This window comes from Passer montanus, unplaced genomic scaffold, assembly GCF_014805655.1.
Source record: "Passer montanus isolate IOZ18808 unplaced genomic scaffold, ASM1480565v1 scaffold98, whole genome shotgun sequence".
Taxonomy (NCBI): domain Eukaryota; kingdom Metazoa; phylum Chordata; class Aves; order Passeriformes; family Passeridae; genus Passer; species Passer montanus.
The window spans coordinates 108,715-133,805 of NW_024375256.1; the positions used below are offsets into that span (position 1 = coordinate 108,715).

At 42.5% G+C, this 25,091-nt stretch overlaps 1 protein-coding gene across 4 annotated transcripts in view; it reads right to left on the reverse strand.

The window, feature by feature from the left end:
* PHLPP2 (PH domain and leucine rich repeat protein phosphatase 2) overlaps nt 1–25,085 on the reverse strand; it is a 31,624-nt gene extending 6,539 nt beyond the window's left edge. The window contains exons 1-18 of one of the 4 annotated variants that reach the window (XM_039696470.1): nt 24,935–25,085; nt 24,477–24,721; nt 19,970–20,103; nt 15,683–15,873; nt 15,133–15,258; nt 13,886–14,040; nt 9,782–9,928; nt 8,077–8,307; nt 7,135–7,337; nt 6,573–6,633; nt 5,955–6,050; nt 4,509–4,664; nt 3,672–3,872; nt 3,019–3,181; nt 1,655–1,785; nt 1,160–1,270; nt 522–710; nt 157–388 (exon numbers count right to left, since the gene is read on the reverse strand). In XM_039696470.1, coding sequence (XP_039552404.1) covers nt 157–388; nt 522–710; nt 1,160–1,270; nt 1,655–1,785; nt 3,019–3,181; nt 3,672–3,872; nt 4,509–4,664; nt 5,955–6,050; nt 6,573–6,633; nt 7,135–7,337; nt 8,077–8,307; nt 9,782–9,928; nt 13,886–14,040; nt 15,133–15,258; nt 15,683–15,873; nt 19,970–20,103; nt 24,477–24,721; nt 24,935–25,066 — 2,904 coding nt within the window. In that variant the 5' untranslated portion in view covers nt 25,067–25,085. Of the gene's footprint in view, nt 1–156; nt 389–479; nt 711–1,159; nt 1,271–1,654; nt 1,786–3,018; nt 3,182–3,671; nt 3,873–4,508; nt 4,665–5,954; nt 6,051–6,572; nt 6,634–7,134; nt 7,338–8,076; nt 8,308–9,781; nt 9,929–10,806; nt 13,829–13,885; nt 14,041–15,132; nt 15,259–15,682; nt 15,874–19,969; nt 20,104–24,476; nt 24,722–24,934 lie in introns of those variants that run through there. The other 3 variants (XM_039696472.1, XM_039696473.1, XM_039696471.1) reach the window with 3 other exon arrangements.
* Between the last annotated feature and the right edge of the window lie 6 nt (nt 25,086–25,091).

Consider the following 25,091-nt stretch of genomic DNA (forward strand, 5'->3'; position numbering starts at 1 on the left):
ACAGCAAATCAACAAATGAAGCAGAGCAGGAAGCACTAGATCAGAACCTTCATGTCACCCTCTCCCCTGTTATGTTATGCAGACAATCAAGCTCATGTATTTGTACCAAGCTTTTATGTGAGTGTGGAAGCTGAAGTGGAAAGGGTCCAAACCAACCTCTGTTATAATGGCTTTTTGTTCCTTGACTCTCCTGGCTTCTTCTGAACATTGTTCAAGACTGAAGACTTTGGAGAGAGGCAGTGCTTTTCCACTTCGGCACAGAACGGCTTGGCACGTCCCCACATTGGCCACCGTCAGAGAAAAGTTGCTGGCTGGATCAGCCACCTCATTACGAATGTAGCAAAGGACAGCAGAGGAACCCAGCTTCTGCCCAGCCATGCCCAGCTTTCTGTTGGAAGAGAAAGTGTAGGAGGCTCCAGACTCTACTGACAGGCATTCTGGAGGGCTAACATATTGATATACCTAACATATTGATATACCTTATGCAAGTCCCACTAGGACCAGCCTGCTCACTGTCCTACCTGTGGGAGACCAAGAAGGTGTTGGACATGAACATGGTGTCAGACTGCTGTACCTCCTCCAGGAGCACATCGGCCATGGTGCACTGCAGCAAACGTGGCAGTTCTTCATTCTTGTCACCATCAAACATGCCATACACAGCCTCCACCCCCTCTGCAAAGCTCCCCAGTGCCAGGGATGACACACACAGCCTGTCAGAAAAGCATACAAGCTAAGTTAATATGTCTCAAAAAATTAACTTGTTCTCAAAACTACAGCCATCAGGCACTTTGCTGTGAGTGCCATTCTCACAGGGCAGCAAAGCCACCAGCCCTACATTCACTAGCGTGGGAGATGTGCAGCTACATTTTATTATTGGAATTCCCAAACCCTCCTTGACCACATGCAGGAGAGGGCAACAGACACAGCTGGCAAGAGAAAAAGCATCTTTGCTGGAGAGGGGAGTCCAAGTGTACCAGGAAAAGTGTGAAAATTGAGGCAAATGTGGAGACATGAGTTACCAAGACCTAGTAACAGATCCAGAGAGGAAAAGGTATGGATGAGCTCTTGGGCAAAACAGGTCTGCTTGGGTGCTCAGCAGTGCACTCTGCCCAGCATCCTGAGAAGACAGTGTCAGTGTTCAGCAGACCATAATACTCACTTATTTCTTTGGCCTGCCATCTCAGCTACTCCATGACTCCAGAAGACAGAAGTGAGTGCCGAGTCTGCTGTGAGGGAGGGCTTAGCATCAATCTTCAGTGTGGTAATGTGACTACAGAGAGAACAGAAGTTATGCTTTTCTAGAACCCGCTGAACAGGTCTTAGGACCATGTCCAGTCTAGTTTTAGACAGCAGTCTGTGTAAAGAACTGCATCAAGGAAAGGAGTTTAAGGTCTAGGTGTTCAGGAGATGTCTGGCTGCTTATGCCAGAGACACCTGGGAAAACCTCATACCAACTGAAAAATTCCTTGCTCTGATGTTTCGGACCCCGACTTTTCCCTTCCCAAAGACAGCAAGTCTCAGCTGCCTCAGGCAGGGAATGTTATACTATCATACAGTGATAAAGTGCTTTTACTTTACTATCCCATTTCCTCTCCTGGCAAGGGTTACCCTTCCCTGTGCAGGTCACTACTGGGTTGACATGTCAGTGGCTCACCTGAAGATATCCAGTGTCTTGTGTTCTAACACCAGGTTTGTGTTTCCACTCAGATCCAGCTCTTGCAAGGCACCTGGCAGTGCCTCAGGGATTAGGATTTCAGTTAACTCATTGCAGCTCAAATCCACAAACTGCAGTAGCAACAAACAGCATGACAAAGAAAATACTCTTTTGTTGTGTCGTATCATCAGTTACTCCAGTGCTCCTTACAAACGTCATACAACCCTGCTACTTATTGTATCTCACACATACGTTATGGAAATGGATCTGACTTGTCAGATTTTTAAGCAACCTGCAATAGCCATGACTCCAATACTGAAAGACTAGGTCACACCAAAGATAAAGGAAAGCCGCTATATGCAAACCTGCTGCCCACTGTCTCAAATGCAAGAAACCAGAAATGTCAGAGACGGGGTAAAAGTGAATGAGATGATCTTTTATCAACTCAGAAGGTGAGAGATGGAGAATGCATATTCTGTGGCCTCTTCTTGGGTTGATCAAGCAAAGTCATAGAACCACAGAATGGTCTGTGCTCAAAGAGACCTTAGAGTTCATTTTTTTCAACACATCTGCCATGGGCAGGGACATCTTCCACTACAAGAGGTTGCTCCAAGACCTGTCCAACCTGGCCTTGAAACTTCCAGGGATGGAGCAGCCACAGCTTCTCCGGGCAACTTGTGCCAGGGCCTCCCCACCCTCACAGGGAAGAGTTTCTTCCTAATATCCAACCTACACCAACTCTCGTTCACTTTAAAGCCATTCCCCCTTCTGCTGTCACTCCGTGCCTTTGTCCAAAGTCCCTCTCAAGCCCTATTTTAGTCACTTTAGGTAATGCAAGGTTGCAATAAGATCACTCTAGACCCTCTTCTTCTCCAAGCTGAACAACCCCAAACCACTCAGCCCATTGCCACAGCAGAGGTGCTCCAGTCTTCTGATCACCTTTATGGACTCCTCTGGATGCACTCCAACAGGTCTAAGTCCTTCTTGTGCTGAGGACTCAAGAGCTGGGTGCAGCCCTCCAGGTGGGATCTCATCTGAGTGGGGCAGGGGTTCTGAATCCCCTCCTTACCTGCTGCCCATGGCACTGGGGATGAGCCCAGGATGAGTGGGGGGGGGTTTCTGGGTGCCAGCACATATGGCTGGGGCATGTCCAGCCTCCCATCCAGCAGCATCCCCAAGCCCTTCTCAGCAGGGCTGCCCTCAACCATTCATCCCCCAGTCTGGATTAATACCAGGGGCAGCCCTGACCCAGGTACAGCACCCTGCACTTGGTCTTGCTGGGACCTCCTGCTCTCTCCTAGCAGTTAGTCATTCTATAGCCCAAACTTTACTTAGATATCTCTTTATCTTCTCCATACAAATACCTGAATACGGGGCAAATGCAGGATTTCTGGAAAAATGCTGATTTCATTAGAGTGTGCAATAAGTGTATGAAGTAGCTTGCAGTTTGCAACTGTTGTAGGAATTGTTTTCAGTTTGTTTCCACTCAGATTCAGTTCTTCCAAGTGCTCCAGCTTACTAAGTTTGCTGAAAGGGAAACAAAAAAATACCGTATCTCACAGACATGAACCCGTCACTTTCTGAAGTTGCAGATGAGGTATCCATAGACACTGCCCTTTATGAGCTACTTTTCTGATTTACTGATGGGAGACCCAAAGTCCTAAGAGATGCTCTAGTAAGATGCCTGGCTTGGATTTGTACAACAGACAGACTCTTTACCATTAGTGCTGAAGTTGCAAAGAAATATCACCCCATCCCCACACACGTGCAACACAAGTTACATCCCTTGGTCCCCCTGGAAGGCACCTCAACTAGTACAGGAAAACCTACAGCCAACACTACCCTGTGCCAATCCCCTTAACACACTTCTCCTCCCCCAGTGTGTAGAAAAATCAGGTTTTTGTCTTCAAGCCACAGGGAGAGCATTTCACTCTGACTTTGACTCATGTACAATCATGGGGAGGTGGCAGCTTCCTCCCAGGAAGCATTGTCTTGCCCAACAGCCTTACTGACTTACCTTGCAGGGAAAGTCTGCAGGTTGTTGTTTGCCAGATGCAGGATCCGTAGGTTTGGGTGTCCCACCAAGACAGGGATGCATTGATCTGTGAGGTTGTTATTAGTCAAGTATAGCAGCTGCAGCATGCTCAAACTCTCCTCCCCCGGACATGTGGAGGGCAAGGACTCCAGGCTGTTTGCAGATGCATTCAGGTACCTGAGGCTAACCACAGAAAGTGCAAGAATCAGACTTCACATCATTCAAACCACTCCATTAACAAGGAAAAGGAGCTGCACAAATGCCAGTGTAGACAGCAATATCAGACAGGAGGCCAGACAATACTGTAACATCCCTACCCACATTAAGATTTGTGAGTCTACTAATGACTTACTAGCTATATGCTCTGTGGATCCACACAGCATTTTTACAGTAAACAGTGAGTACTGAAAAGCCCAGGGGTAATACTGGGTAATAATGGAAGCAGACAACATAAAACTTTACTTTAAGAAGGGCTTCTTTAAAGAAGGGCTAACTCCTCTGTGATACAGTTAGGAGAAACTATTCATTTGTAAAGGGTCTCTCTTATTGTTCTCAAATGACCCGAATCTGACTGGCTTCTTTTCTTTGCACTTGAACTTATGACTACTTTTAAAGACAAAGTTCTTCAGGCAGCTTCTGTTTTCCTGTAATTATACAGTAACACGGACTGATTCCTTCAAATCAGCTTGATGGCTTCCCTTATGGCACCTGAATAACCTCCTCATAAAGGGTACACCTTGTTATATCTTATGCAAATGGCACCTTGAAGGACAGTCACACAGGTGCCACTTTCAAAAGATGTTTGATACTGACACTCACTTCAGAGCTTTGACAAAGAGTGTCTCTGGGAGTTTAGTCAACAGATTGTGCTGAAGGTCCAGCACCTCCAGTGGAATGTGTTCTAGAAGAGGTGGAAGGCTTTGCAGACGATTGTGCCCCACCATCAACTTCCGAAGACTCAAGCTTCTGAGGATCCTAGAAAGACACAGGGTTTTCTATTTAACTTGGTTCATTCCTCTTGACATTCACAGAGTGGGAAAGGTAGTATTTAATCCACTTAATTTGCTTGTACAGCAGGGAAAAATTAAAATACACCAATCCATAAAATGTAAACAATTACAAAGCAGAACAACACACAGGGTAAGATGGTTCAAGTCTCTCTGCTTGTATGCACATCTACATTTCCCTCTACACTACTACTGTTCGGTAGCTTGTGATTCAAGTTGGTGTGCATGTGCCCAGCATTCTCTCAGGCAGATAAAGAAAGAAGTCACAAAGGAAGGCTTTAAATGCCTGTTGTCACTTGTAGGTAGAAAGGAGTGCTTCCACAGTGCCGACATAAATTCAAAGCTTTAACTAGTGGCTTAGCACTCCTGTATTATTTCTGAGGCAGCAAATTATTCTTTGCGTAATATAATTAAAATTTGGTCACTTTAATCCATTGGATTGGCTAAAGTTCTCTTCTAAGTTCTCATTATCACATCCTTGTTATGTCCTTTTCTTGCTTTTGATGTATGTAGTTTTTCTGTGACAATTACTGGAATGTCACTGCTGATCACCTCCTATGTCTCTTGCTTCAACTTCTCCAACCCATGTTCTGCAATTCTTCTCTGTTAACTACTTCTCCATTCAATTTTAGTACAAATTACCCCAGGCACTGTGTCATTCATCAAATCACACACCCACCAAACACCCTTATTAGGATGAGAATGTTTATGCTTTGCTTCTTCCTGGGATAAATAACTGCAAAATAGTATTAGTTCTTGGCTCTCATTCACTGCATTTCTCCAGAAACTGAAAGGGAAATAGGGAGAAAGGAGCTGGCTGATGGTGCACTGTGAAAGCTGCATTTCAGATCAGCTGAATTGTGCCTTTGTGATAACTCCCTGTCAAAGGTAACAGATTGAAATTTCTCTGGCATGATGCAAAATGTATTAGGGTCTCACCTATGACCTGTGTTCACAGACAGTATGATAACACATATAAATCACAGCAGCATGTTCTATGTCAGGGGCAAATAGCTGCAGTAGCAGCTGAAAGCACAGGATAGAATTACCTAGCCCCTACTATTCAAAAGGCTGACCTAGAAACTGGTTCTTTCCAACATTTGAATACAGACCATTTCTGATGCTGCATAGACAAAGTAAGTGAGAGTAAATATCTCAACGCAACAAGGAATTAAGCAATGAGAATAGCACTGCTGTTCTCTCCCCAGACAGCCCATTGTAGAAGAAAGCTCAGCTCTGTTTACAAAGGTTTTCTGACCTCGATGGAAGCTCCAAGAGTAGGTTGTAGCTCACATCCAAAACTTCCAGTTTCTTTGCTTCACAGGCCCAGTCTGGGACACACTGTAGTTGATTGCTGAGAAAAGCAAGTGGGAAAAGCTAGAAAACAGCACTCCATATGGAAAAGACTGAATGCTGCATGATTTTAGTGACAGCCAAACCAAAAGCAACAGGCAATAATGAAAAGTGTCTGAGTTAGTCATGGATAATGCAAACTGAACTGGTTCATGACTTGGCAGAGCATCCTATCTTACAAGTCTCACAATGCTGCTCCAAGGGCAGATGTAGGCAATGAAACCAACAGCAGAGATCACTGGGAGCTACTCTAAATATTTGATCCATGGATCCCCCCCATTCAGTTGGGTAAGCTGCCACAAGTTCAGTGGTCCCTGCTTGGCTTTTGTTTTTTTTTTCCTGATCACAGCCTACAGCTGAAGGACAGCAAAGTCACCTGGAAAGGTCATACTGGTTCAGAAGGGCTTCTGGTCTGGGACACTTTCATCATTGTTTAGTGCTGGGCTTTGAAGTTCTATTGTGTTTAATTGCTCTCAAGATGTCCAGATACTTGCTTTAAATTCTGTTGTGTATTATCACTTACTGAGAGAGTTCTAGACATGTCAGTAGATCAGGAACCGGATAAATATTGACAGCTGTCAGACCTGATGAAGTAAAGCAAGTAAGTATGATTGCAGAGCTTCAGAGAGAAAACAGCACAGAGATGCAAATCAGAGATCAAATGAGACTCACAATCTTTCTCTATAGAGGCTCAAGGTTCCCACTGATACTTCCCAACACAGAGTTCACACTTCATACATCTGCCATATGACACACTACAGTGTCTCACTATCCATTTTTCCATCCATGTGGAGCACCAGAACAAGAGAGAACGGTACTTTACTTTGTGGGCTGCCAAACACATCTCAATGGAACATGAATTCCCAGGATATAACACCACAACCTCCACACTGTTACACAGTCTGTGTACACCCATGCACATGTGATCCATAGGAGCTAACCTCAGAGGACCCATCGCATATGGTTTCACCACAATAACATCAACATAAGTATTTTTTTAATGCATAAGAGAGGGCAAAAGGCTGTTTTCCTTTGCTCCCAGGGCTTAAAGGGAAAAGGCAGGCGAAGAAGACAAAGAGACATACAGTTGCTGTTGGCATACAGGGCCCGAAGGGAAAAGCCGCTCAGTGTCAGCTCTCTCAGCTTATTTCGCTCGCAGTGCAGCTGCTCCAGGCTGACCAAGGAGCTCAGATCCAGATCTGTCATCTGATTGTCTCGTAAATCCATGTAAGCCACAGATTTGTTCTCCTCCAGAGTGTCAGCCGCTGCCCTCTTCAGGTTGTTCAGCCTAAACACTCAGAGATGAGTTAAAAAGTCAGAAAATAGGACACTGAACACTGGACATTGGTAAGAGAGAAGAAAGAAGAGGAAAGGAAGAATTCTGGTGAAGGCTAACACCAAAGGTGAGCACAGTGAATGAAATGTGCGACAACCAATGGTGAATTTCAGGCAGTAAATACAAACAAAAACATTTCCTTTGTCTACACTGCTACACATAATCATTTTAATGATTCCCAAATTCTTAAGAGATTCTGAAAAAAGATCCAGTCTAGAAAACAGAAACTGGGTCAAGTGGCAGCTACTCTGCATGGGCAGAGGAAGCTAATGCAGAGAACAGATACTAGACTGCCTTGCAACACACAAAAAGATCTTTGTCCCTTTCTGAGAGATCTGCAGTTGGCAGCCTGGAGAATCAGGATAACATCTCTAGGGCAGTGAGGCAAAGAAAGAAAGAAGAGACCAAGATTTTAGTATCTTGAGCTACCAAAGCTTAAGGTAACAGCAAATCATAGGAGGAAACTAGAGGGCTGGGTCACATTCAGCATCTGGCACTGCTCAATTAAGCCTGCTTTTCCAAGTAGATTCTGCACACCCTCAGAAACAGAACTCCATAAAAGCTAAAGAATCAGTAAGAGAAAAAACTGAACCTAGTTTATTGCAAAACGTACCAGAAGTTGCACAGATCCTCTGCTGTAAATGGAAAGTACCAATCTGTTTTATAGACACCTGCCAGTTTCACCCCTTACCTCAGGTCCACACTTTTGATGTGACCCATACGGTTCAGCACTGTCAGGTCCAGGGTCTCTAGCAAGTTCCCTGCCAGGGCTAGTTTGTCTAAGGTGACAAGTTTTTCACAAATTGCTGGCAGTTCACAGAAGTTATTGAATGAAAGCCCAAGACAGCTGAGCTGCTGCAGGTTTCCCATCTCTTCTGGTAAGGATGTGAGGAAATTGCCATCAAGCCAGAAGGTCTGGAGACTGCAAAAGTGAAAAAGAGAAAGAAAATAATTCTGCAAAGAGTAGTGAACATCACGTTTCGTATTTTCAGTGAATTTTCTCATATAGTTAGCTGGTCTCAATGTGGTTATTTTAAAGGTACCTAACAGCTAATTTTATTCTTATACACGTAAAGTTACTGAAGTACTTTTATCACACATGTAATAGCCTTGGAAATTCCAGTTGTGCCAAAGATTGTAAGTTAACACAAGCAAAATACAAACCAGTTGTAACATACGTTGTAAATGAAAGATATTTACTTAATTACTTGATTTTCTACAAATGGCACAGTTTAATCATACCTCCTATCACACTAATGCACTAGTAGAAGATTTTACACTCTAGTTGTCCATTCCAAAACACACTCGGAAAAGAATAAGGTAGCTTTCTATTGTATGATGAATTGTTTCAAAGGTTGTACGGCTTTTGAGACTCAGATCCCAAATATACAATTCCCTTATTATGATTATGTTCCAACAGAGACCTTTTTGTGTTTAGTGGTGGTAGAAATGAAATATGAGGCCATAAAAAGCTCTTATGAATAAGGGCTCAAGGAGTCATCAAGATAACTGGACCCATAAATAAACTGTGAACCTCCAGGAAGTGTATGCCGACATATAACTTTTTTCTCACAGTTTGCATATGGCTAAAAGATCATTCTGGAAATTACTTGCTCACATCCAATGTGGCTGCAGACACTCCTTTTTTAATGATACAAGTTGGAGGAAAAGCAGGCCACAATAAATAAACAGTTCCATATTGATGTTTATCTATATGAACATTTAGATAAACATCTATTGATGTTTATCTAAGTGTACTAACAGTCTTGCAATTAAATTTACCTAAGCTTAAGCTCTTATGCATTTGGGGCAGCTACTGGGGAAAATAGACAAGGCTCCAGCAAACACTTTAAGACAAAATTTTCAGAGGGGATTGCTCAAGCATTTTAATGTTAAAATCCCCTAACACAAAAGCAGCCAATTCTGTACAGCACAAACAAATACCAGTGCTGACAAAAATCACTAGACCCCTGTGAAAGTTACCACAGAAAAGTTTTCTACAATAAATTAAAACTTCAATAGAAATTGCATCAGTACTGAAAATATTAAATTCAAATAATAAATGCAGAAAGTCAGACAACTCTGAAGCTGCAGAAGAATGCACACAGACTTATTTGAGAAACAATGCAATTGCCTTCAGTGCTTCACCTGCATCAAGTTTCCTAATCTTTTCTGCACTAGCAGTTGTGATGTTTTCCTAGTAGTGATTAAGGGATTGCACATCTTAGCTGTTGACCTTCTGCTGAAGTCAACTTAATCATTCAGCCTTCATGGGCAAAACACGCTGCCCTGTTGTTGATTTTTTTTTCCACACTTTCAGAAACAGTATCTGCACAGTAGTGCTCAGCTGAGGCACCAAGGATATTTATGATCACAGATTTAAATAACATACTCACTTCAACAGTTTGCCAATCTGACTTGGCAAGTAATGAAGTCCATTACAGGAAATATTAAGCTCTGTCAGAGTAGAGATCTCACACAGTGATACAGGAAACTCTCCCAGTCTATTATGAGACAAGTTCAGACTCTTCAACTGAGAAAACCTATTAGTAAGAAGACTAGTTAATTCAGAAACCTACATGTTTAAAGCAAAAATACACAAACCAGTAATAAAGAATTCTTAAGTCTTTGTACACTGGTGATACAGTCAGCTAACTCATTACAGGAGTTTTTGCATAAATTTGGGTTTAAGTCATTGATATTCTTCTCAACTGTCATGCTGAAAATGATCAAACACCATAGGTTTACTGCAGGAACTGATAACAACTTTCTACACCAACAAGCTTTGTCCTAGTGACTGCTACTAAGATTAAGGTGACTAAAATGCTCAGTTAAAAAAATTTACCTTAAAATAATTAACTACAGTAAGAGTCTACAATTATGTAGCTAGGAAAAAGAGGAGCTGAGACTGAGTCCTATTCCTAGGACTGAGAATAAAACAGAAAGCCAAGCCAAGCTGTAAAAGGGAAAACTAAGAAAGCACTTGCTTCATGCTGGGAAAACCCAAAACCTGCACCCAGAAGTCCTTGAACAAGATGGCACAACTACAGTTCTCAGCAGACTGCATCACAAGCACTGCCCCAGGTGCACACAGCCCCACAGCCACTACAGTCCCACCGGTGCTTGGGAAATGATTACCTATTTCTAGCTCCTTCAATCACTATGCTAGGTCCAAAGACAGAGAAGGAACTTAGTGTGGCTGGGGTAACATCCAGCAGGGTTCTCCCCCAAGAGTTCCTGCCTCCTTCTACAAGAAGCAAAAGTATTGTTCCCCGAGTAAACCCTCTTCATCCCAAACTGGAACCACCAAAAATTAATTCAGTGGGGAAATGAATATCTCACTTCAATGAGATAACTGCAAATTTCATGTACCAGAGAACTACTTCCTGGAAACATGCAGTTATTAATCTGCCTCTCCTACCTGACTTTTCCCAGGCATGTAGCTCTTGGCAAGTAGCTCTTATTTTGAAGCAAACGTTCTAATATCGGTAACAAAACAAGGTTAATTAGCTTGAGGGAGAATATTACTTCTTGCTTAAGATGTCTTGAAATATAGGACTGAAAGGTTTTGGAGTTGTTTTCTTCTTTATAGTGACCTTTTTTCGATTCAAAATACTTGTAATGATCTGTGTAGGAACTATGTATATTTCTCCATTTTGCTTTATAACCTTGGGGGTGCTGTTCTTTTGAAAGAGGGAGCATAGCTGAAACTTGGACATGAGTTGTTTGCATTGAGCACCTCATAATTTGAATAAGGGCACAGGGATTTTGTTTGCTGCAGCCACAGACTCCCTTTTACTGCAACTGAAAGCCAAAGAGAAAAAGATGCTATGTTGGTAAAAGCCTGCCTCAAAGGAAGGATAATGCAAGGATCTAACAATGATACAAAAATTAGAAACTTGCACACAGAACTCCACCACAGTATTGGAAAAGAAGGAAAGAATGAGGATGAACCTTAAGATTTGAACAATCTCACTAGCTGGCTCAGCTTTAAGAATTTAGGACAGGTTGCGGCTCTCAGGGTTTGAAATCAGCAAATGCTTTAATAAAACTGCTTTCTCAGGAGCTCTGAAATAGCTTTTGCTACACCTGTTCTTAGTGCCAAGCAGTGTTTCTCCCTCTCTAACAATGTGGTGAGAAGCTGCTCTGAGAGACACAGCATCAAACACAACAGCACAATTAATGTTTAGAATTCATCCCTCTGCAAAAATACGAGGGGCATTACGGTTTCCAAAAGCTGAAGGGAAACTGGTATATGACGCAGCTGGGTCTGAGATTCTTCAAGCAGACTTCCATACTCAGTGGGAAGGACAATACTCAAAAGTCTTTTGAGTTCTCCTTCTGTTCCTTCTTCTTTGCCTCAGTAAGCTCAAGAAGTGATCTAGGAGTGGAGTGGAATGGAAATGCAACTCTCACTCAAGCTGTGTATATGAACCAGGTATTATAGGGGATAAAGATTCCAAAATAGTTGTGGCTCCTCAGGTTATGGTTTGTGCTCTCACAGGGCATACTGAGACAACAAGGAAGTATGGAAACACAGCAGTGAATCTTCCATGGAATGATCATCCTCTGTTTAGCAGCCCAAACTGGTCCTGCCCTGAAATATTCCAAGTTTAACACATCCTGTTCTGCCAACAAAGCACACCAGCACAAATCTGTATGAACTAGCTAGAATGCTGACAAGAGACATGCAGATGTATACATGCACGTGCACACACACATACCAATGAAGACCAGATCTCAGTGTTTTTCAGGTAAGTGAGGTGCTTGAAAGGCACTACAATACATAAAAAATAAGCTAGGAGATGTAACTAAGCAGGTAGGCCTATTTAATACCCTTTGCTTAACATTTTCCCTTTAGCCAATTATTTTTGCTCCACTATTATAGGTAGTTAGACTCCTAGAGCTTGAAAGTTGCTCAGAGGAAGAGATCTGATTATTGAGAAAAATTCTGCTGTTGGGAATTGACAGTCTCAATGCACTGAGAGCACCTACTGCAAGTGAGCAAGGGTCTTCTTGCGATGCTGTAATCTTAAAAGCATCCTAAAAACCTCAGACAGAAAATCTTTTCAAAAGGCAATGAGCAGCCTTATGTGGGCAACCTAATGCTATCTGTTTATTCAAGATTGTGTGAAGTGAGAGCTTCTTTTATGACTTTTGTTTGTTTGTGGATTTCAGCTTCATCAGACATAGTCACTGCCAGGAAGAGTTGAGTTTCTGACATGTCAGATTTCTTGTTGACTACATGCAAGGTCAAAAGAAATTTCAAGCCCCTTTGCTGATCCTGTGAACCAAGGATACTCCATTTTAGAAAATAAAGTTCTGATGTGCTCAGAAATCATACAACATATTTGAAGAGACAAGTAGAAAGCAAAATCTTAAATTATTTTAAGCAGCTTCTCCAGTAACAGAATCCATTACAATTCAGCATTAGAAAACTTTTAAACAAGTTTGGAAAACCAGAACTAGACTCTGGCTCACAAGGAAACTGCAAAGAATTCCAAAAAGTGAGCAATTTTCTTTCATTGTATATTCTTATAGATACCTGGGCATCTCATTACCCTAGAGGAAGAAAAATGAAATAGCACAGTAGCAGGCCCCTAGAGACAAAGAAAACAAAAATACAGCCTTTCTCAACCCCATCCCACCTTGCAAAATACCCTCCAACAAACCAAAATGACAAAAACAACCAAACCTCAAAACTACAACAACAAGCCAAAACAAACAAAAAAAACCCCAAAAAGCAGTTTTGCAAAGTTTCTCCAAATACATTTTCCTTAGGGAAATGTGTTCCAAACAGAGCCATTGTAAGCTTCCTAACAGTTTTCAAAATTCATAGAGCAACTCCTTGAATTCTATTTAGCATGGTTGGTATACATATCAACAGACTAATCTCCCTCTAGATTTTTATGATTTTGGGAAATTAATTTTAAAATATTTTTGTAAGACTCCTTCACTTACCTAAGATGACTACATCATGCTTCCATACCATCACACAACTGCTACTCTCTTAAAAGCAGATCATCACAAGTTTCCAAAGCAAAGCTGGAGTCTCACAGGCCCTCTGCCAATTCCAAATACACATTAAGAACTCGCCAAAACAGGGTTTTTCAGACCTAAATTTCTTCCTACAAACACTTATTCACAACAGCAGCACTATGCTTTTCCTTGCCTTTTATTTTATACCCCAAGATGTTCTCTGCTTAGCAAGCAGCATAATATTACTACTGCATCTTGTCCATACAAATGGCATGTCACCCCACAAGGCTTATCTCAAATCAGAGTTAGCACAGAATCTGTGGAAGGGAGCTCATGAATACTATAAATTGTTGGAAGTTTATTCCTGCTTGTGCTGCCCAGCTCTGCTTCCAACCCCCTCACTTGTTAGAGCTTCCTAAAGATCAATTTTTTTACCATCCCCAAGAGAACAGGCAATACTTCATTCCTGTATCCACATGTCAAGGACTCCAAATGTTGGAGAAAAATGATTCTTTGCAGACCTGCAAAGAGAGTCAAGACTCCCTGCTCCACTTGTTCTCATAAAATTGTGGCGTAAGTTGAGGTAGGTGATATCTTGACTGTAGAAGAGGTGCTCTGGTACTTCCTCAAGGCTGTAGCATGAAAGATCAACCATGCTAAATCGCATAGACACAATCTGAAAAGAAAGAGAAAAAGCTGCAGCTGTGCAACAAATTTGCTCTGGAAGTCTAATGGAAGGCCAAAGAATACAGGTAATAAACAATTTGCAAGAACATGAAAGAACTCTTTGTACCTACCAGGTAGAGTCCATACAGGAAATGGGAGTCCATGAAGTACAAGCCTATAACCTTTGCTACATCCCTGACAAGGATGCACAGCTGGACACCAGCCAGGATTCATACAAAGCCCTGCTCTGTATGTGGACTGGGCACACTGCCTAAAGGCTAGGCTGTAAGAGAGCCAGTGTAATAGAGGAAAACAGATCTTTCAGGAAACTATTGAGAAAGCATAATCTCAAGTGCCTTCCAAAGGTGCAAGAAGCAACAGGAAGCAGTTGATTTTCCAGTTCAGTTCTTTGAGGTTTACAGAACCTCTAACTAACATAGCTGCTTCTTCTGTACTTTGAGGTACTTCTTTTTTTTATTAGTTTGTTGAGAGTATAAAATTTGAAACATAACTTTTTAGAAAAAGGCTTCATAAATTATGGTTTGGCAGCGTTTAATGAAGTCTTTGCAAATCTCATGTCCTTTCATAAAGTATGTTTTGTTTTGAAGTCTTTGGTGCTTAATTTGACATTTTATGACCTGCTTTATCCTGAACTCATTTTGTATTTCATAATATCCTTGCTGACCTACAATGTCTCTGTATCTCAAACCTCAGGGCAGCCCTGTGTATGTCCAGGTCATACTTCAGATACATTCAAGTATGGCAACAAATGCACTCTGTAGGTTTCTACAGCTGTAAAGCCAGTCAGTCCCTGTGGTTTGCTCTAGGGACCTGTGATTCAGTTAGTCTTGTAGGTGCAGCAGAGGTTAAAACAGCACAGAACTATTGCTCGACAATGTTGCACAGGTAGAGAAAAAGAGAAGGCTAAGAGAAAAATCTCTGTAGCCCAGAGCATGAAGGAAATAAAGCCGGAAAATGTCCTGGGTGCTGTCTCCAGCATCCTAGCTTCATCTCTGACTGCAGATCAAGCTTGCATCATAACAGCCTTCCCGCGGCGCACCCTGCACACACCATCCAAACCACACTGTCCCCAGGGGCTCACCGTGGATGCCTGCCGGTGCCACCGCTGGCACTCTGCCAGCGTTTCAAAGGAAACATGGTATGTCTGAGCTTGTGCTCCAGCAGATGTGAAAGCAAGGGTGTACTGCCGACGTTTCATCTCTTCCACCTGCAGAGGGAGAATTGACAACAACAGTGTGCCTAAGCACCAGAAACTGCAACTGACCTGAAGTCTAGCATGAAGTATTACTGGCCACCAGTAACATTGCATTTTGCCGAAAATATAGCTGCTGTCACTGGAGAAAAACAGAGAAGTAAATCCTGCTTAACATCTTTCTGCTGAAATGGATACAAGAAGTAGTAATTTCCAGAGTGACCGTGCACATTGGCTACTGCTGTGAAAGCTGAACTAGTGTTCATTTTATTAGCCTTCAGACTACTACCTAAGCAAATCAAGTAGAAAGATGTTTGGCACATTAATGCAGTAATCTGTTAAAAAAGCCTCCATTAATCTCTTGTGGGCAATTTCCACCACTACTATATTTTTTCTTCCCTCTCAGGTTACAGGGAACTAACCAAAAAAAAGGCCTTACCTTCCCTCCAACGAGAGGCAAGATGTGCATCTTCCCTGCATGGCTGTCCTTCACTGAGGACACAATGAGGCACGTACCACAGAGAGTGACTGAGCGCTCTGCCCACTTGTGCAGCTGGGTCTTTCCTTTGCGTACATTATAGACTCCAGAGAGCAGGATGCGATCCAGCTGTTCCACCTGACATGGCTTTTCTGAAGAAAAAGGGGACATTGGCATTTACTGTCCATATGTTCTTCATTCTCATCTGTGAGTACAAATAACACGGCTCTAACATGCAAAACCGGTTGTTGTAAAGAACAAGCAGAGAAACTGCACTTTAAAAAAAAAAAATCTCTGCAGAGGACAAGCAACATCCTCAGTCAGCACAGGAACAGCAGCTGAGCAGCACCATTTGTGCCTCCCAGAACAATGTTAGAATGGTTGCCATGCAGCGTGTTTTTAATCCTCAGGTAGTTACAGACCTTAGCAAATCCACATGCTTGCCAAATATCCTTCATTCAAATGCAACAGAAAAACAATTTTAAACTCTCGTTGAGTCAGCTAAAGTCACTGAAATCATTAAATAAGTGGCTTCTACTGGACTTTAAAGGAAGGCCTGGAAAATCAACTACAAAGGAAATTCTGTCCCTGAAGATGACTGTCCTGGTTTTGCCTGAGATAGAATTCATTTTCTTCCTGGCAGATGGTACAAGGCTGTGTTTTGGCTTCAGTGTGAGAATAATGTTGATAACACAAAAAAAACCCACCAAAAAACCTGCTGTTTTGGTTGGTTCAGCAGCGCTCACCCACGTCAAGGACTTTACAGTGTCTGATTCTCTGCAGCAAGCAGGTGCACAAGAAACTGCAAGGGAGCATGGTTGGACCAGGTGATCCAAACTAGCACAGGGGATATTTCACACCATAGAACATCATGCAGTATACAAACTTAAGGAACTGGGACAGGAGGGCTGAGCACTGCTAGAGAAAGGGCACCAGTGTGATGAGCAGTGTATTGTGCATCACTTGTGTTTTATTTCTCTTTTTTATTTCCCTTTTCATTACAATTATTATCATTATTTTACTTTATTTCAATTATCAAACTGTTTGCAGTCCACAGGCATCACCTTTTTCCCATTCTCCTTCCCATCCCATGGGGGAAGCAGTGTGTGTGTGAGCAGGTGCTGATTGGGTGGCTGAGGTTAAACCACAACAGTCCTTTTAGGTGCCAGCCCTGGTGCACCAAGGGCAGAGACAGATCTGACCAGAGCGTGTAAAAACAGATTTGCTATAAGCATTTGCTGTATTGGTTTAACAGTGGCTGGTTACAATATTGATTGGTTTGCCCGATTTTGTTGCATTTGTTCTCAAGTGCAACAAAATGTAACACCTTATCTGCTGTAAAAGCTGGGTTAGGGTTATGGTGTTGCATTTTGTAATGTCATCTGTGTGCTCAGCATGGCCCCTACCTTTGTGCTCTGGTGCCATTTAGTGGAAAATATCGATAATGACGCTATTTGCCTTTTCTCCTCAGACAGCCCTCCTAGGGAGTGGACACTTCCCACATCTTCCTTTTCTCCTCCAAGTTAATTACAACAGCATTTGGGAATTTTTAATATCCTTGGGATGTTGAAACCAGTGTGGTTCCCTATTGCTAGGCACCACAATTGTGGCCTAGGTCCTGTTTAGGGAGAAACAACTGTTTGCGGCTACTCCAACCCTGTGACAAGCCACTGCAACTACTCAGACTGGACTGGAGTCACACTGCTGCCAATTGCTGCTGTACTGGACTCAAGGTCAAACCATTCAGCTTCTGGAGTTGGGGTTACAGAGGATTTGGAGCCCACAATACTCTAACTGAAAGAGATACTGGTAGCATATGAAGGGGTTTGAGCTGCTTCAGAGCTGATTGGCACTAAGGTCCAGCTGCTCGTGGCACACTCCTGGGGTGCTGGGCTGGATGTTCAAACTGATGCTATGTCGAGTAAGCACGCCACATGGATCACACAGCAAGCCTGAATAAGAAAACCATACTCCAAACATTTATCAGGAGTAAACAGTTAACTACTGACTCAAGCTGTAACATTGTTTCTCAGTTAGTAGAATCTTCAGCTTGCCAAATCTAAAGTGCTGTCCTGATGTCCATGTCTGGCTAAATTTAGCTGAAACATGTAGTTGTTTATTTCCAACAACAAATTTGTTTCACACACATGAAGTTTCACATAAGATGTCCTTTACTGGTGAGAAACTGTAAGAATCCACAGAAAAAAATGCTTTGATTTCACCAAGCTGAAATCAAAGCCCCAGACTTTTAAGAAAACATTATTATGAGACTAAAATGGTATCCTACTACTAACTGCGACAGCAGCACTGTTCCAAGCATTCCTACACAGCTGCACCAATCCTCCAGTGTCCCTCTCTGCTCCAAAACCATGACACCTATCCTAGAGTGGGTCACGGGGCAGCCGTGGACACAGCCAGGTGGCTGGAACACCTCTCCTATGGAGACAGGCTGAGAGAGCTGGAGTTGTGCAGTCCGGAGAAGAGAAGGCTCTGGGAAGGCCTTCTTGCAGCTTTTCTACATATAAAGGCAGCTTATAAGAAAGGCATAGAGAGACATTTTATGAAGGCCTATAGTGGCAGAACAATGGGCCATGTTTCTAAACTGAACAAGGGCAAATTTGCACTGGACATAAGGAAGAAATGTTTGATGGGGAGGCCCTAGCACAGGTTGGCCAGAGAAGCTGTGGCTGCTCCATCTCTGGAACTGTCCAAGGCCAGTCTGGGTGGGGCTTGAAGAAACCTGGTCTAGTGGAAAGTGTCCCTGCCCATGACAGGAGGGTGGAACTGGACGATCTTTAAGGTTCCTTCCAACTCAGAATCGTGGCATCACAGACTGGTTTAAGTAAAGTTTTTCTGTGTAAAATCTATTACTTGCTCCCTTATGTTCTCAGCTGCAGACACTGCAAAATTATTGTATCATCCTCCATAGCATTCCCTCTAATTCCTCCCCTACCTTTGAGAATCCCTTTGTCGGCATTTGCTTGCACTTCCTTAAAACAAGTCTCCTGAACACCCTTCAACCCTTATACTTCCTCCTTCATCGCTTTCTTCTAAGCAGACCAGCCACTGATGCTGACTGAAACTACTCAATTACATTTTCTATCTACTTGGTTCCATGTTGAGTTGCTGTTTGTGAATCCTTGGCAGTTCCTGCTTGACATATCCAAGCTTTCATTTTTTCCTCAGAAGTTCTCCATAGTCCTATCCTTGACGCCTCTACTCCTTCCAGCTGAAGTAACTTCTGACTCCCTCTTCCTTGCTCCATTAATTTAGACTACATATGTCAGACTTCTTTCCATCTGTTACACTCAGTGTTTTGCATATATATGTTTGCATATATATGGTGTATACAGTATCTACACTGTTCTGCCTGTTCTTACACACAGCTCCCAAACAGAAGAGGTTTGTCTCAGATAGCAGGGTGAAGAAGCTGATTGCTTATAAATGCATTTTTTTGACACTGAGTAACCAAAAGATGGCTAGCAGCTTAGCCTGGCTGCCCAGATCCATAATGCAAGAACAATTTTCCATTAAAAGCATCTTGATTTTTTTTCCTGAAATGCAAAAAAATACACTGTATTTTTTTAAGTACTTATAAGTAAGGAAATAATTTCCTTATTATCTTTCCTCACCCTCATTTCTTTTATATTTCCTGTTAACTTCAGTGAATTCCCCTTTTGACTGCTAGTACCACATGCCCACAGGCCTATGCCTGTTATCTGTGGCTCCTGTATACTGTCTCCTGACCAAATCAATTCAACAGGCCACACTCCAAAGTCTTGCTTCTGCAATCCAGTGTCCTAGGGTTCTGAGGGCAGCCTGTGTTATTATTAACCAGCTGGCACCTTCACTCTTCACTATTAAAAGGCTGTGGAGGTATTTGACCAGGAGCTTCCTTGCCCATAACCACAAACTTTTTGTAAATACAATCTTCATGCACATCTAAACAGAATTCCCAGTGGTAGCTCTAAGTAATCAGTTGCAATATTTGAATCTAAAGACAACAGAGCAATCCTGTGCCCTCCTGTGGACCTGTCTTTTCTCAAGTCATGGACAGGATCAAAAAAAAACCACAGAAGTGTAATTTTTTTTCTATTAATCTCTAAAATGTTTTATTTTAAGAAATGCTTACTGGTGCTTGCTGTAGCCCTCTATAAACCCAACAGGCTGATGAGTCAGGCTTTAGCCAAGTTCCAGCTCATAGTTACACCTGCAGGAACAGTGACAGTGTGCACACACATTTCTTACCACTGTAAAAGCGAATCATACAGCTGAGATCAGAGTTTGCTGCCTCTTCCTGCATTCTGAGAGGATCATCAAAACCCAGCCCAGCCAAGTAGTCATACACAATCTGAAGGGGTTTTTCTGTGGGTTCCAGCCTCCTGTCAAAACATACAAGACAGAAGTTTGAGAATGCAAAACAGATTAAACAAGTCGCAGTACAGCTAAAGCGTGAGGAATACTGACACACCGTCTGTTCTGCTCCTCTGAAAAGGCCTGGCAAGCACAGATTCTTGCGTCTCTGCTCCCTGCTTGACAAGCAGCACTTAAGAACTGTAGCACTTATGAATTACATTGCATAAGAGAAACAGCAATTGGCATAAGCCACACAATTCACAGTGAGTATTTCTATTTCATGATTTAAGGAGCACCAGGAGGAATCCATGACAAGACACAAAACTAGAAGTACCAAAAAGACAGATGCCAAGTAGTTAAAAACCCTACATATAATGCCTCAAAAACATAAAAGAACTGCTAAATTTTTATTCCAAATGCAGCTTAGAGCAAAGCACTTGAAGAATCCTCATGAAGAATCCCTAAAAAAACCCAAAACAAATATAAGACAAATTTCCTGCTCTGTTCAGCTCACATCAGTGGCTAGATTCTTATGCTTTGGCAAGTTAACTCAACCAGTATATTTAAAAGGATGTTTTAGAACTATAGCAGAACAAAGGAAGAACTCAGTGGCTAGCTTGAATTAACAGCAATAAGATAAAGTTCTTGTGAAACATCAGATTTAGTATATTCAGAATGGAAAACATGTTTTCTGATCCTCTCTTCTCACTTTTTCCAGAGACGCTGTATTGTAATTTTCTTCAATAAAAACAACAGTTTCTTGCTAAATTACAAGTTTTATTTTAGGGAAAAAATAGTGTAAAAGATTAAGCACTGAAAATGTTAGGTAGGAGTTAAAATATATTGTTCCAATGGTGTACTCATTATCCAACATTAAAAATCCCCATTTTTAATCTAAAAGTGCCTAGCTTCAGATTACAGTCACTGGATCTCAACGGTCTCTTCTTCTCTAAACAGGACTTTATAAACCATGTCACTAGACATTTCAAACTTCCTCTTCAATATAAGGTGCAAGGTACTTTTAAAACTATTCTTGTAGTAGAGCGGGTCTACTTTTATTCAGAAGGATTTTTACCATCAATTTTTTTTTTTTAGTTTATCCCTACTCTGTAAGCACTAGCATGATTTTTCCGTGTATCCATGCACTGACTTCACAAAACCGCACATACACATTGGTTTAACTCAAACACTTTTCTGTTCTTGGATCAAACCTGCTCTAGACTCATATCCCTCCAATGCACAAGTCCTCCTGAACTGCATCTTTTGGCAATTTATAACCTTCTTCCTCTCCTTTGCAGTATTTAGGACACTTGTTTTTTACATAAATCAACCTAGCGATACTGAAAAGTAGTGTTTTCCAGGGAATACTGCATGCTAAATCATATAGAGCAATCAGCTGCACTGACTTCTCAGTACCCATCACTCTCTCCATTCATGCCCTACTGAACTCTTACCTTTTAGCCACAGGTTAGTAACAGAGCAAACTGAACAATGCAAGTTTACATTTCTTCCTTCAAACAGCTCCTCAACCAAAACAAGATGCTTACATTGAATAACAGTTTCCAGTCTGTAAGATATTAGCCAATGAGTTTTAACTGGTTTGTGCATTGCTTTTCTCTCCGTGACATCAGAACACAGAACCTCAGGCGTTTTCGGTAGGAAGGGCCTTTAAAGGTCTTCTACTCCAACCATCCCACCATGGACAGGGACATCTTCGACTTGAACAGGCTGCTCAGAGTCCAGCCCAACATCTCACTGCAATGAATGACTAATACCTTTGGCAACTAAGCTCGAAATTTTGAAGCATCAATTTGCTAGGTAGGATCCATTTTCCACTAAACTTTGTTGACTTGCAAACATTATTTATACTGTGTGTCTTAATGGAAAGATTTCATCACTGTATGTACCAAACCTTTCCACTTCTCATCTCTTCTTAAGAATAAGAACATTTCTGATTGTTTTAAATTATTATTTTAATTATTTCCACTATTACTGACAGCTTTACAAATGTCATCAAATAATTAAGGCAGGACTGATTTTATAACACATGCACCATTTACAAGTACCTAGTGACCCAGGCTTCCTTTGGAGTCACCAAGACACATCTCAAGAAGTAAAATGATTCAGGTATTCCATCAGATACATTGCAACTCTCACTTCATATACAGGACCTCTGGATCAGAAGAAGGATTACCCTCAAACAAAGTTTATTGCCTGAAAAGGCAATCTAGTTGATATGAGCTGACCCAGAAAACTAGTTCTTACTGCTCAATGCTCACCAAGCCTGTTTAGGGCAAGTCTGTTCCATGCTTTTGTTTTACACAGAAATGCATCTACTTACTAGCCAGAAGGCTGTATAACCCCTTTCCTCTCTCTTCAGAACTTGTCTGTTGGAGCTCCTATTCACGAATAAGTTGGTGTCAGCTAAGATGGAATTCCCGCACAATAAGCATGAAAAGCTGACTTATTAAATGCTGTTTCTTTGCCTGTTTTGTAAGACGGACACGGGACAAGACTGGTTCAAAAGAGTGAAATGCCATCAATTCTTCTTTCTTTGCAGAGATTTCTTAAGTTCAAATTAAGGATCTCAGCCCTTTTTAGGACCTTCTGTCAGGATTTACTGCTCAGAGCCAAGCACATCTACAAATATGTAGCTAATGTTTATCTTATCACTTATTATTTTTTGCTATAGAAACATATATCAGTGAACAAACATCACGCTTTCAAAAGAGCTTTATGAGGTAATCTTCAAAGTGACAAACCTGTGTATCTGTCTCCTGTAACAGACAAGCTATTAGAAACTGAAATGAATAAATAATAGATTGCACTGAACAATGCTGACTTCCAATACAGTACACCTGACATACTGTACACCCTTCAGCACAGAATCCACGAATATGAGAGATTTGACTGGCTCTCCAACTACGTTGCCCAAATTTCCCTTGACTACCCCTAGACTCCTATTCTTCTGCTTCAGTTTCATTCCTGTTGCAACTGTAGCTATCCATAAGTATGGGTCACGTTTTCAAACCTTGGAAGCTTAAATTTTCGTTGTGAGTGGTATCCAGAGGAAAGAAGGTATCAGTGCAATTCTTGTTTAACCCTTCCCTCTGCAGGAAGATATAATTTCTGGATATGAAGGGATACAAGCATAAGGAAATATTCTGGCTAGGAGAAAGCTAAAGATCCTTGAGGTGCATTGTGGAGAAGAAAAAGTTCTTACAGAAACTGACTTGAATTCACAGAATTGAAAAGGAAACAGAATGATCACAAGGACATTGCTGAATATTTAGACTGAATACATAAAAGTGCTTCTGCTATTCTTCCATACATCTTTCAGTCTTCCAAGTCGGTTGACAAACCAACATCTGCCATGTTCTGGAAAGAAAGTCGCCTGCTGATATTAAAAGGGCAAAGAATTCAGAAGCTGTCTGGGAGACGCACGTAGTTATGGTAAGATGTGATCGGATATTTAACGAAGTAATTTCTATAGTGAACATGTTATTAAAGTAATTAATAAAGTTTGTTCGAGGAAGGAATTATCTCAACAGGTCACGAAGATAATCTTGAGCATTCTGTCATCTTCCTGTGGACATCCAAGTAGATACCACTCAGGCCTGCTTCCTGCTACTAACACAGGTGTTCCTGAAGCAATACTGGTAACACCCATTCCCTACCAAGAACAACTCCAGCGGGAAGTATTTCAAGGATCTCTTCTGTGACAAACACCCTCTGAGAATTACAAGGAATAGACACATCATAACCAAGAACTCTTTACAAAATTTATGACAAATCTTGGCCAAGACCTAGACATACCAAAAGGCAAAAGGAGTGTGAAGTAATAATTTACAGCTTAGTACTTGCTTCCAAAAGGCTGGCAGCAATTTGCTGCCAATTTGCTAATCCAATGCAAAACCCTTGCTACAATTTATGTCTGCCTTTAATTAGCTGGCAACTCTTCTCAGCAAAAAAATTTACTCACATGTTAATATTAAATGACATAATTGTGAAAGCACCTCCTTTTGCTGACTCAAAGTAACTGTTTACAGCCTCTTAAATAGATCAGGTTGTCCAGATGCTAAAATCCCCATAACACAGAACATAACAAAGGAATATATGAACAGGTGTCTCTACTCAGAAAATGAGGGCATATTTCTGGCTGGAGCAACAGTCAAACCCTCCCTGTTAAAACACATAACTACGAGGTGTGTAACCTCTCTATTTCGCCACTATCTAATTTTTATGGAGTGCATAACTCAAGGCTGTACCTGACTGCCAGCAACTACCTCTGCCTGTTCCCTACCTGCCCTGCCAACAGGCATAGGGACACGGTGAACAAGAGCATCGCAAACCTATACAAAACATTTCTCAGTCAGGTTTATCCTTCCTCGGCCCTCACCTGACCAGGTCTCCATGAAGCTGCAAAAAGAGGGTTTTTCTCCCTTCTCCGTCACAGATCTCCGAGGCTTGGGTGTCCACTGTGCAGAGGACTAGGCGCAAGTCCGAAGGAGCCGCAGCTGCTGAGTCTCTTCCATAAACATACACGCAGCCTCGTCCGACGTCCCCTCTCAGCCAGGTCCTCTCACGGGAACCGACCCGACTCCTGCTCTGGCAGCTCCTGCTGCCGGGGCGCTTCGCGTTCCTCTGCAAGGCAGCCCAGACGCCAGCGTCAGCAGCGCCCGAGGCCGCGCCCGCGCTGCGACCCGGCCCCACCGCGGCCCGTTCCGCACAGGCAGCAGCCACGGGCAGGGGAAAGACCAAGGTCGCGGCGGACGAGTGTCCGCGGCGTCCCGCAGCCGACTCCCCCCGACCCCACCGAGTCGCCCGGAGCGGCGGAGGCCTCGGTCCCCTCCTCACCTTCAGCACTCGGATGCCGCCGCGGGATCCGGCCCGGCACCCTCGTGCGCCGCCCGGCGCCGCCGCCTCCTCCTCCTCGGGCTCCTGCGCCTCCCTGGGCCCCAGCGCGGCACCCGGCGCGGCCTCCCCCATCGCCGGCCGCACCGACACCCCGGCC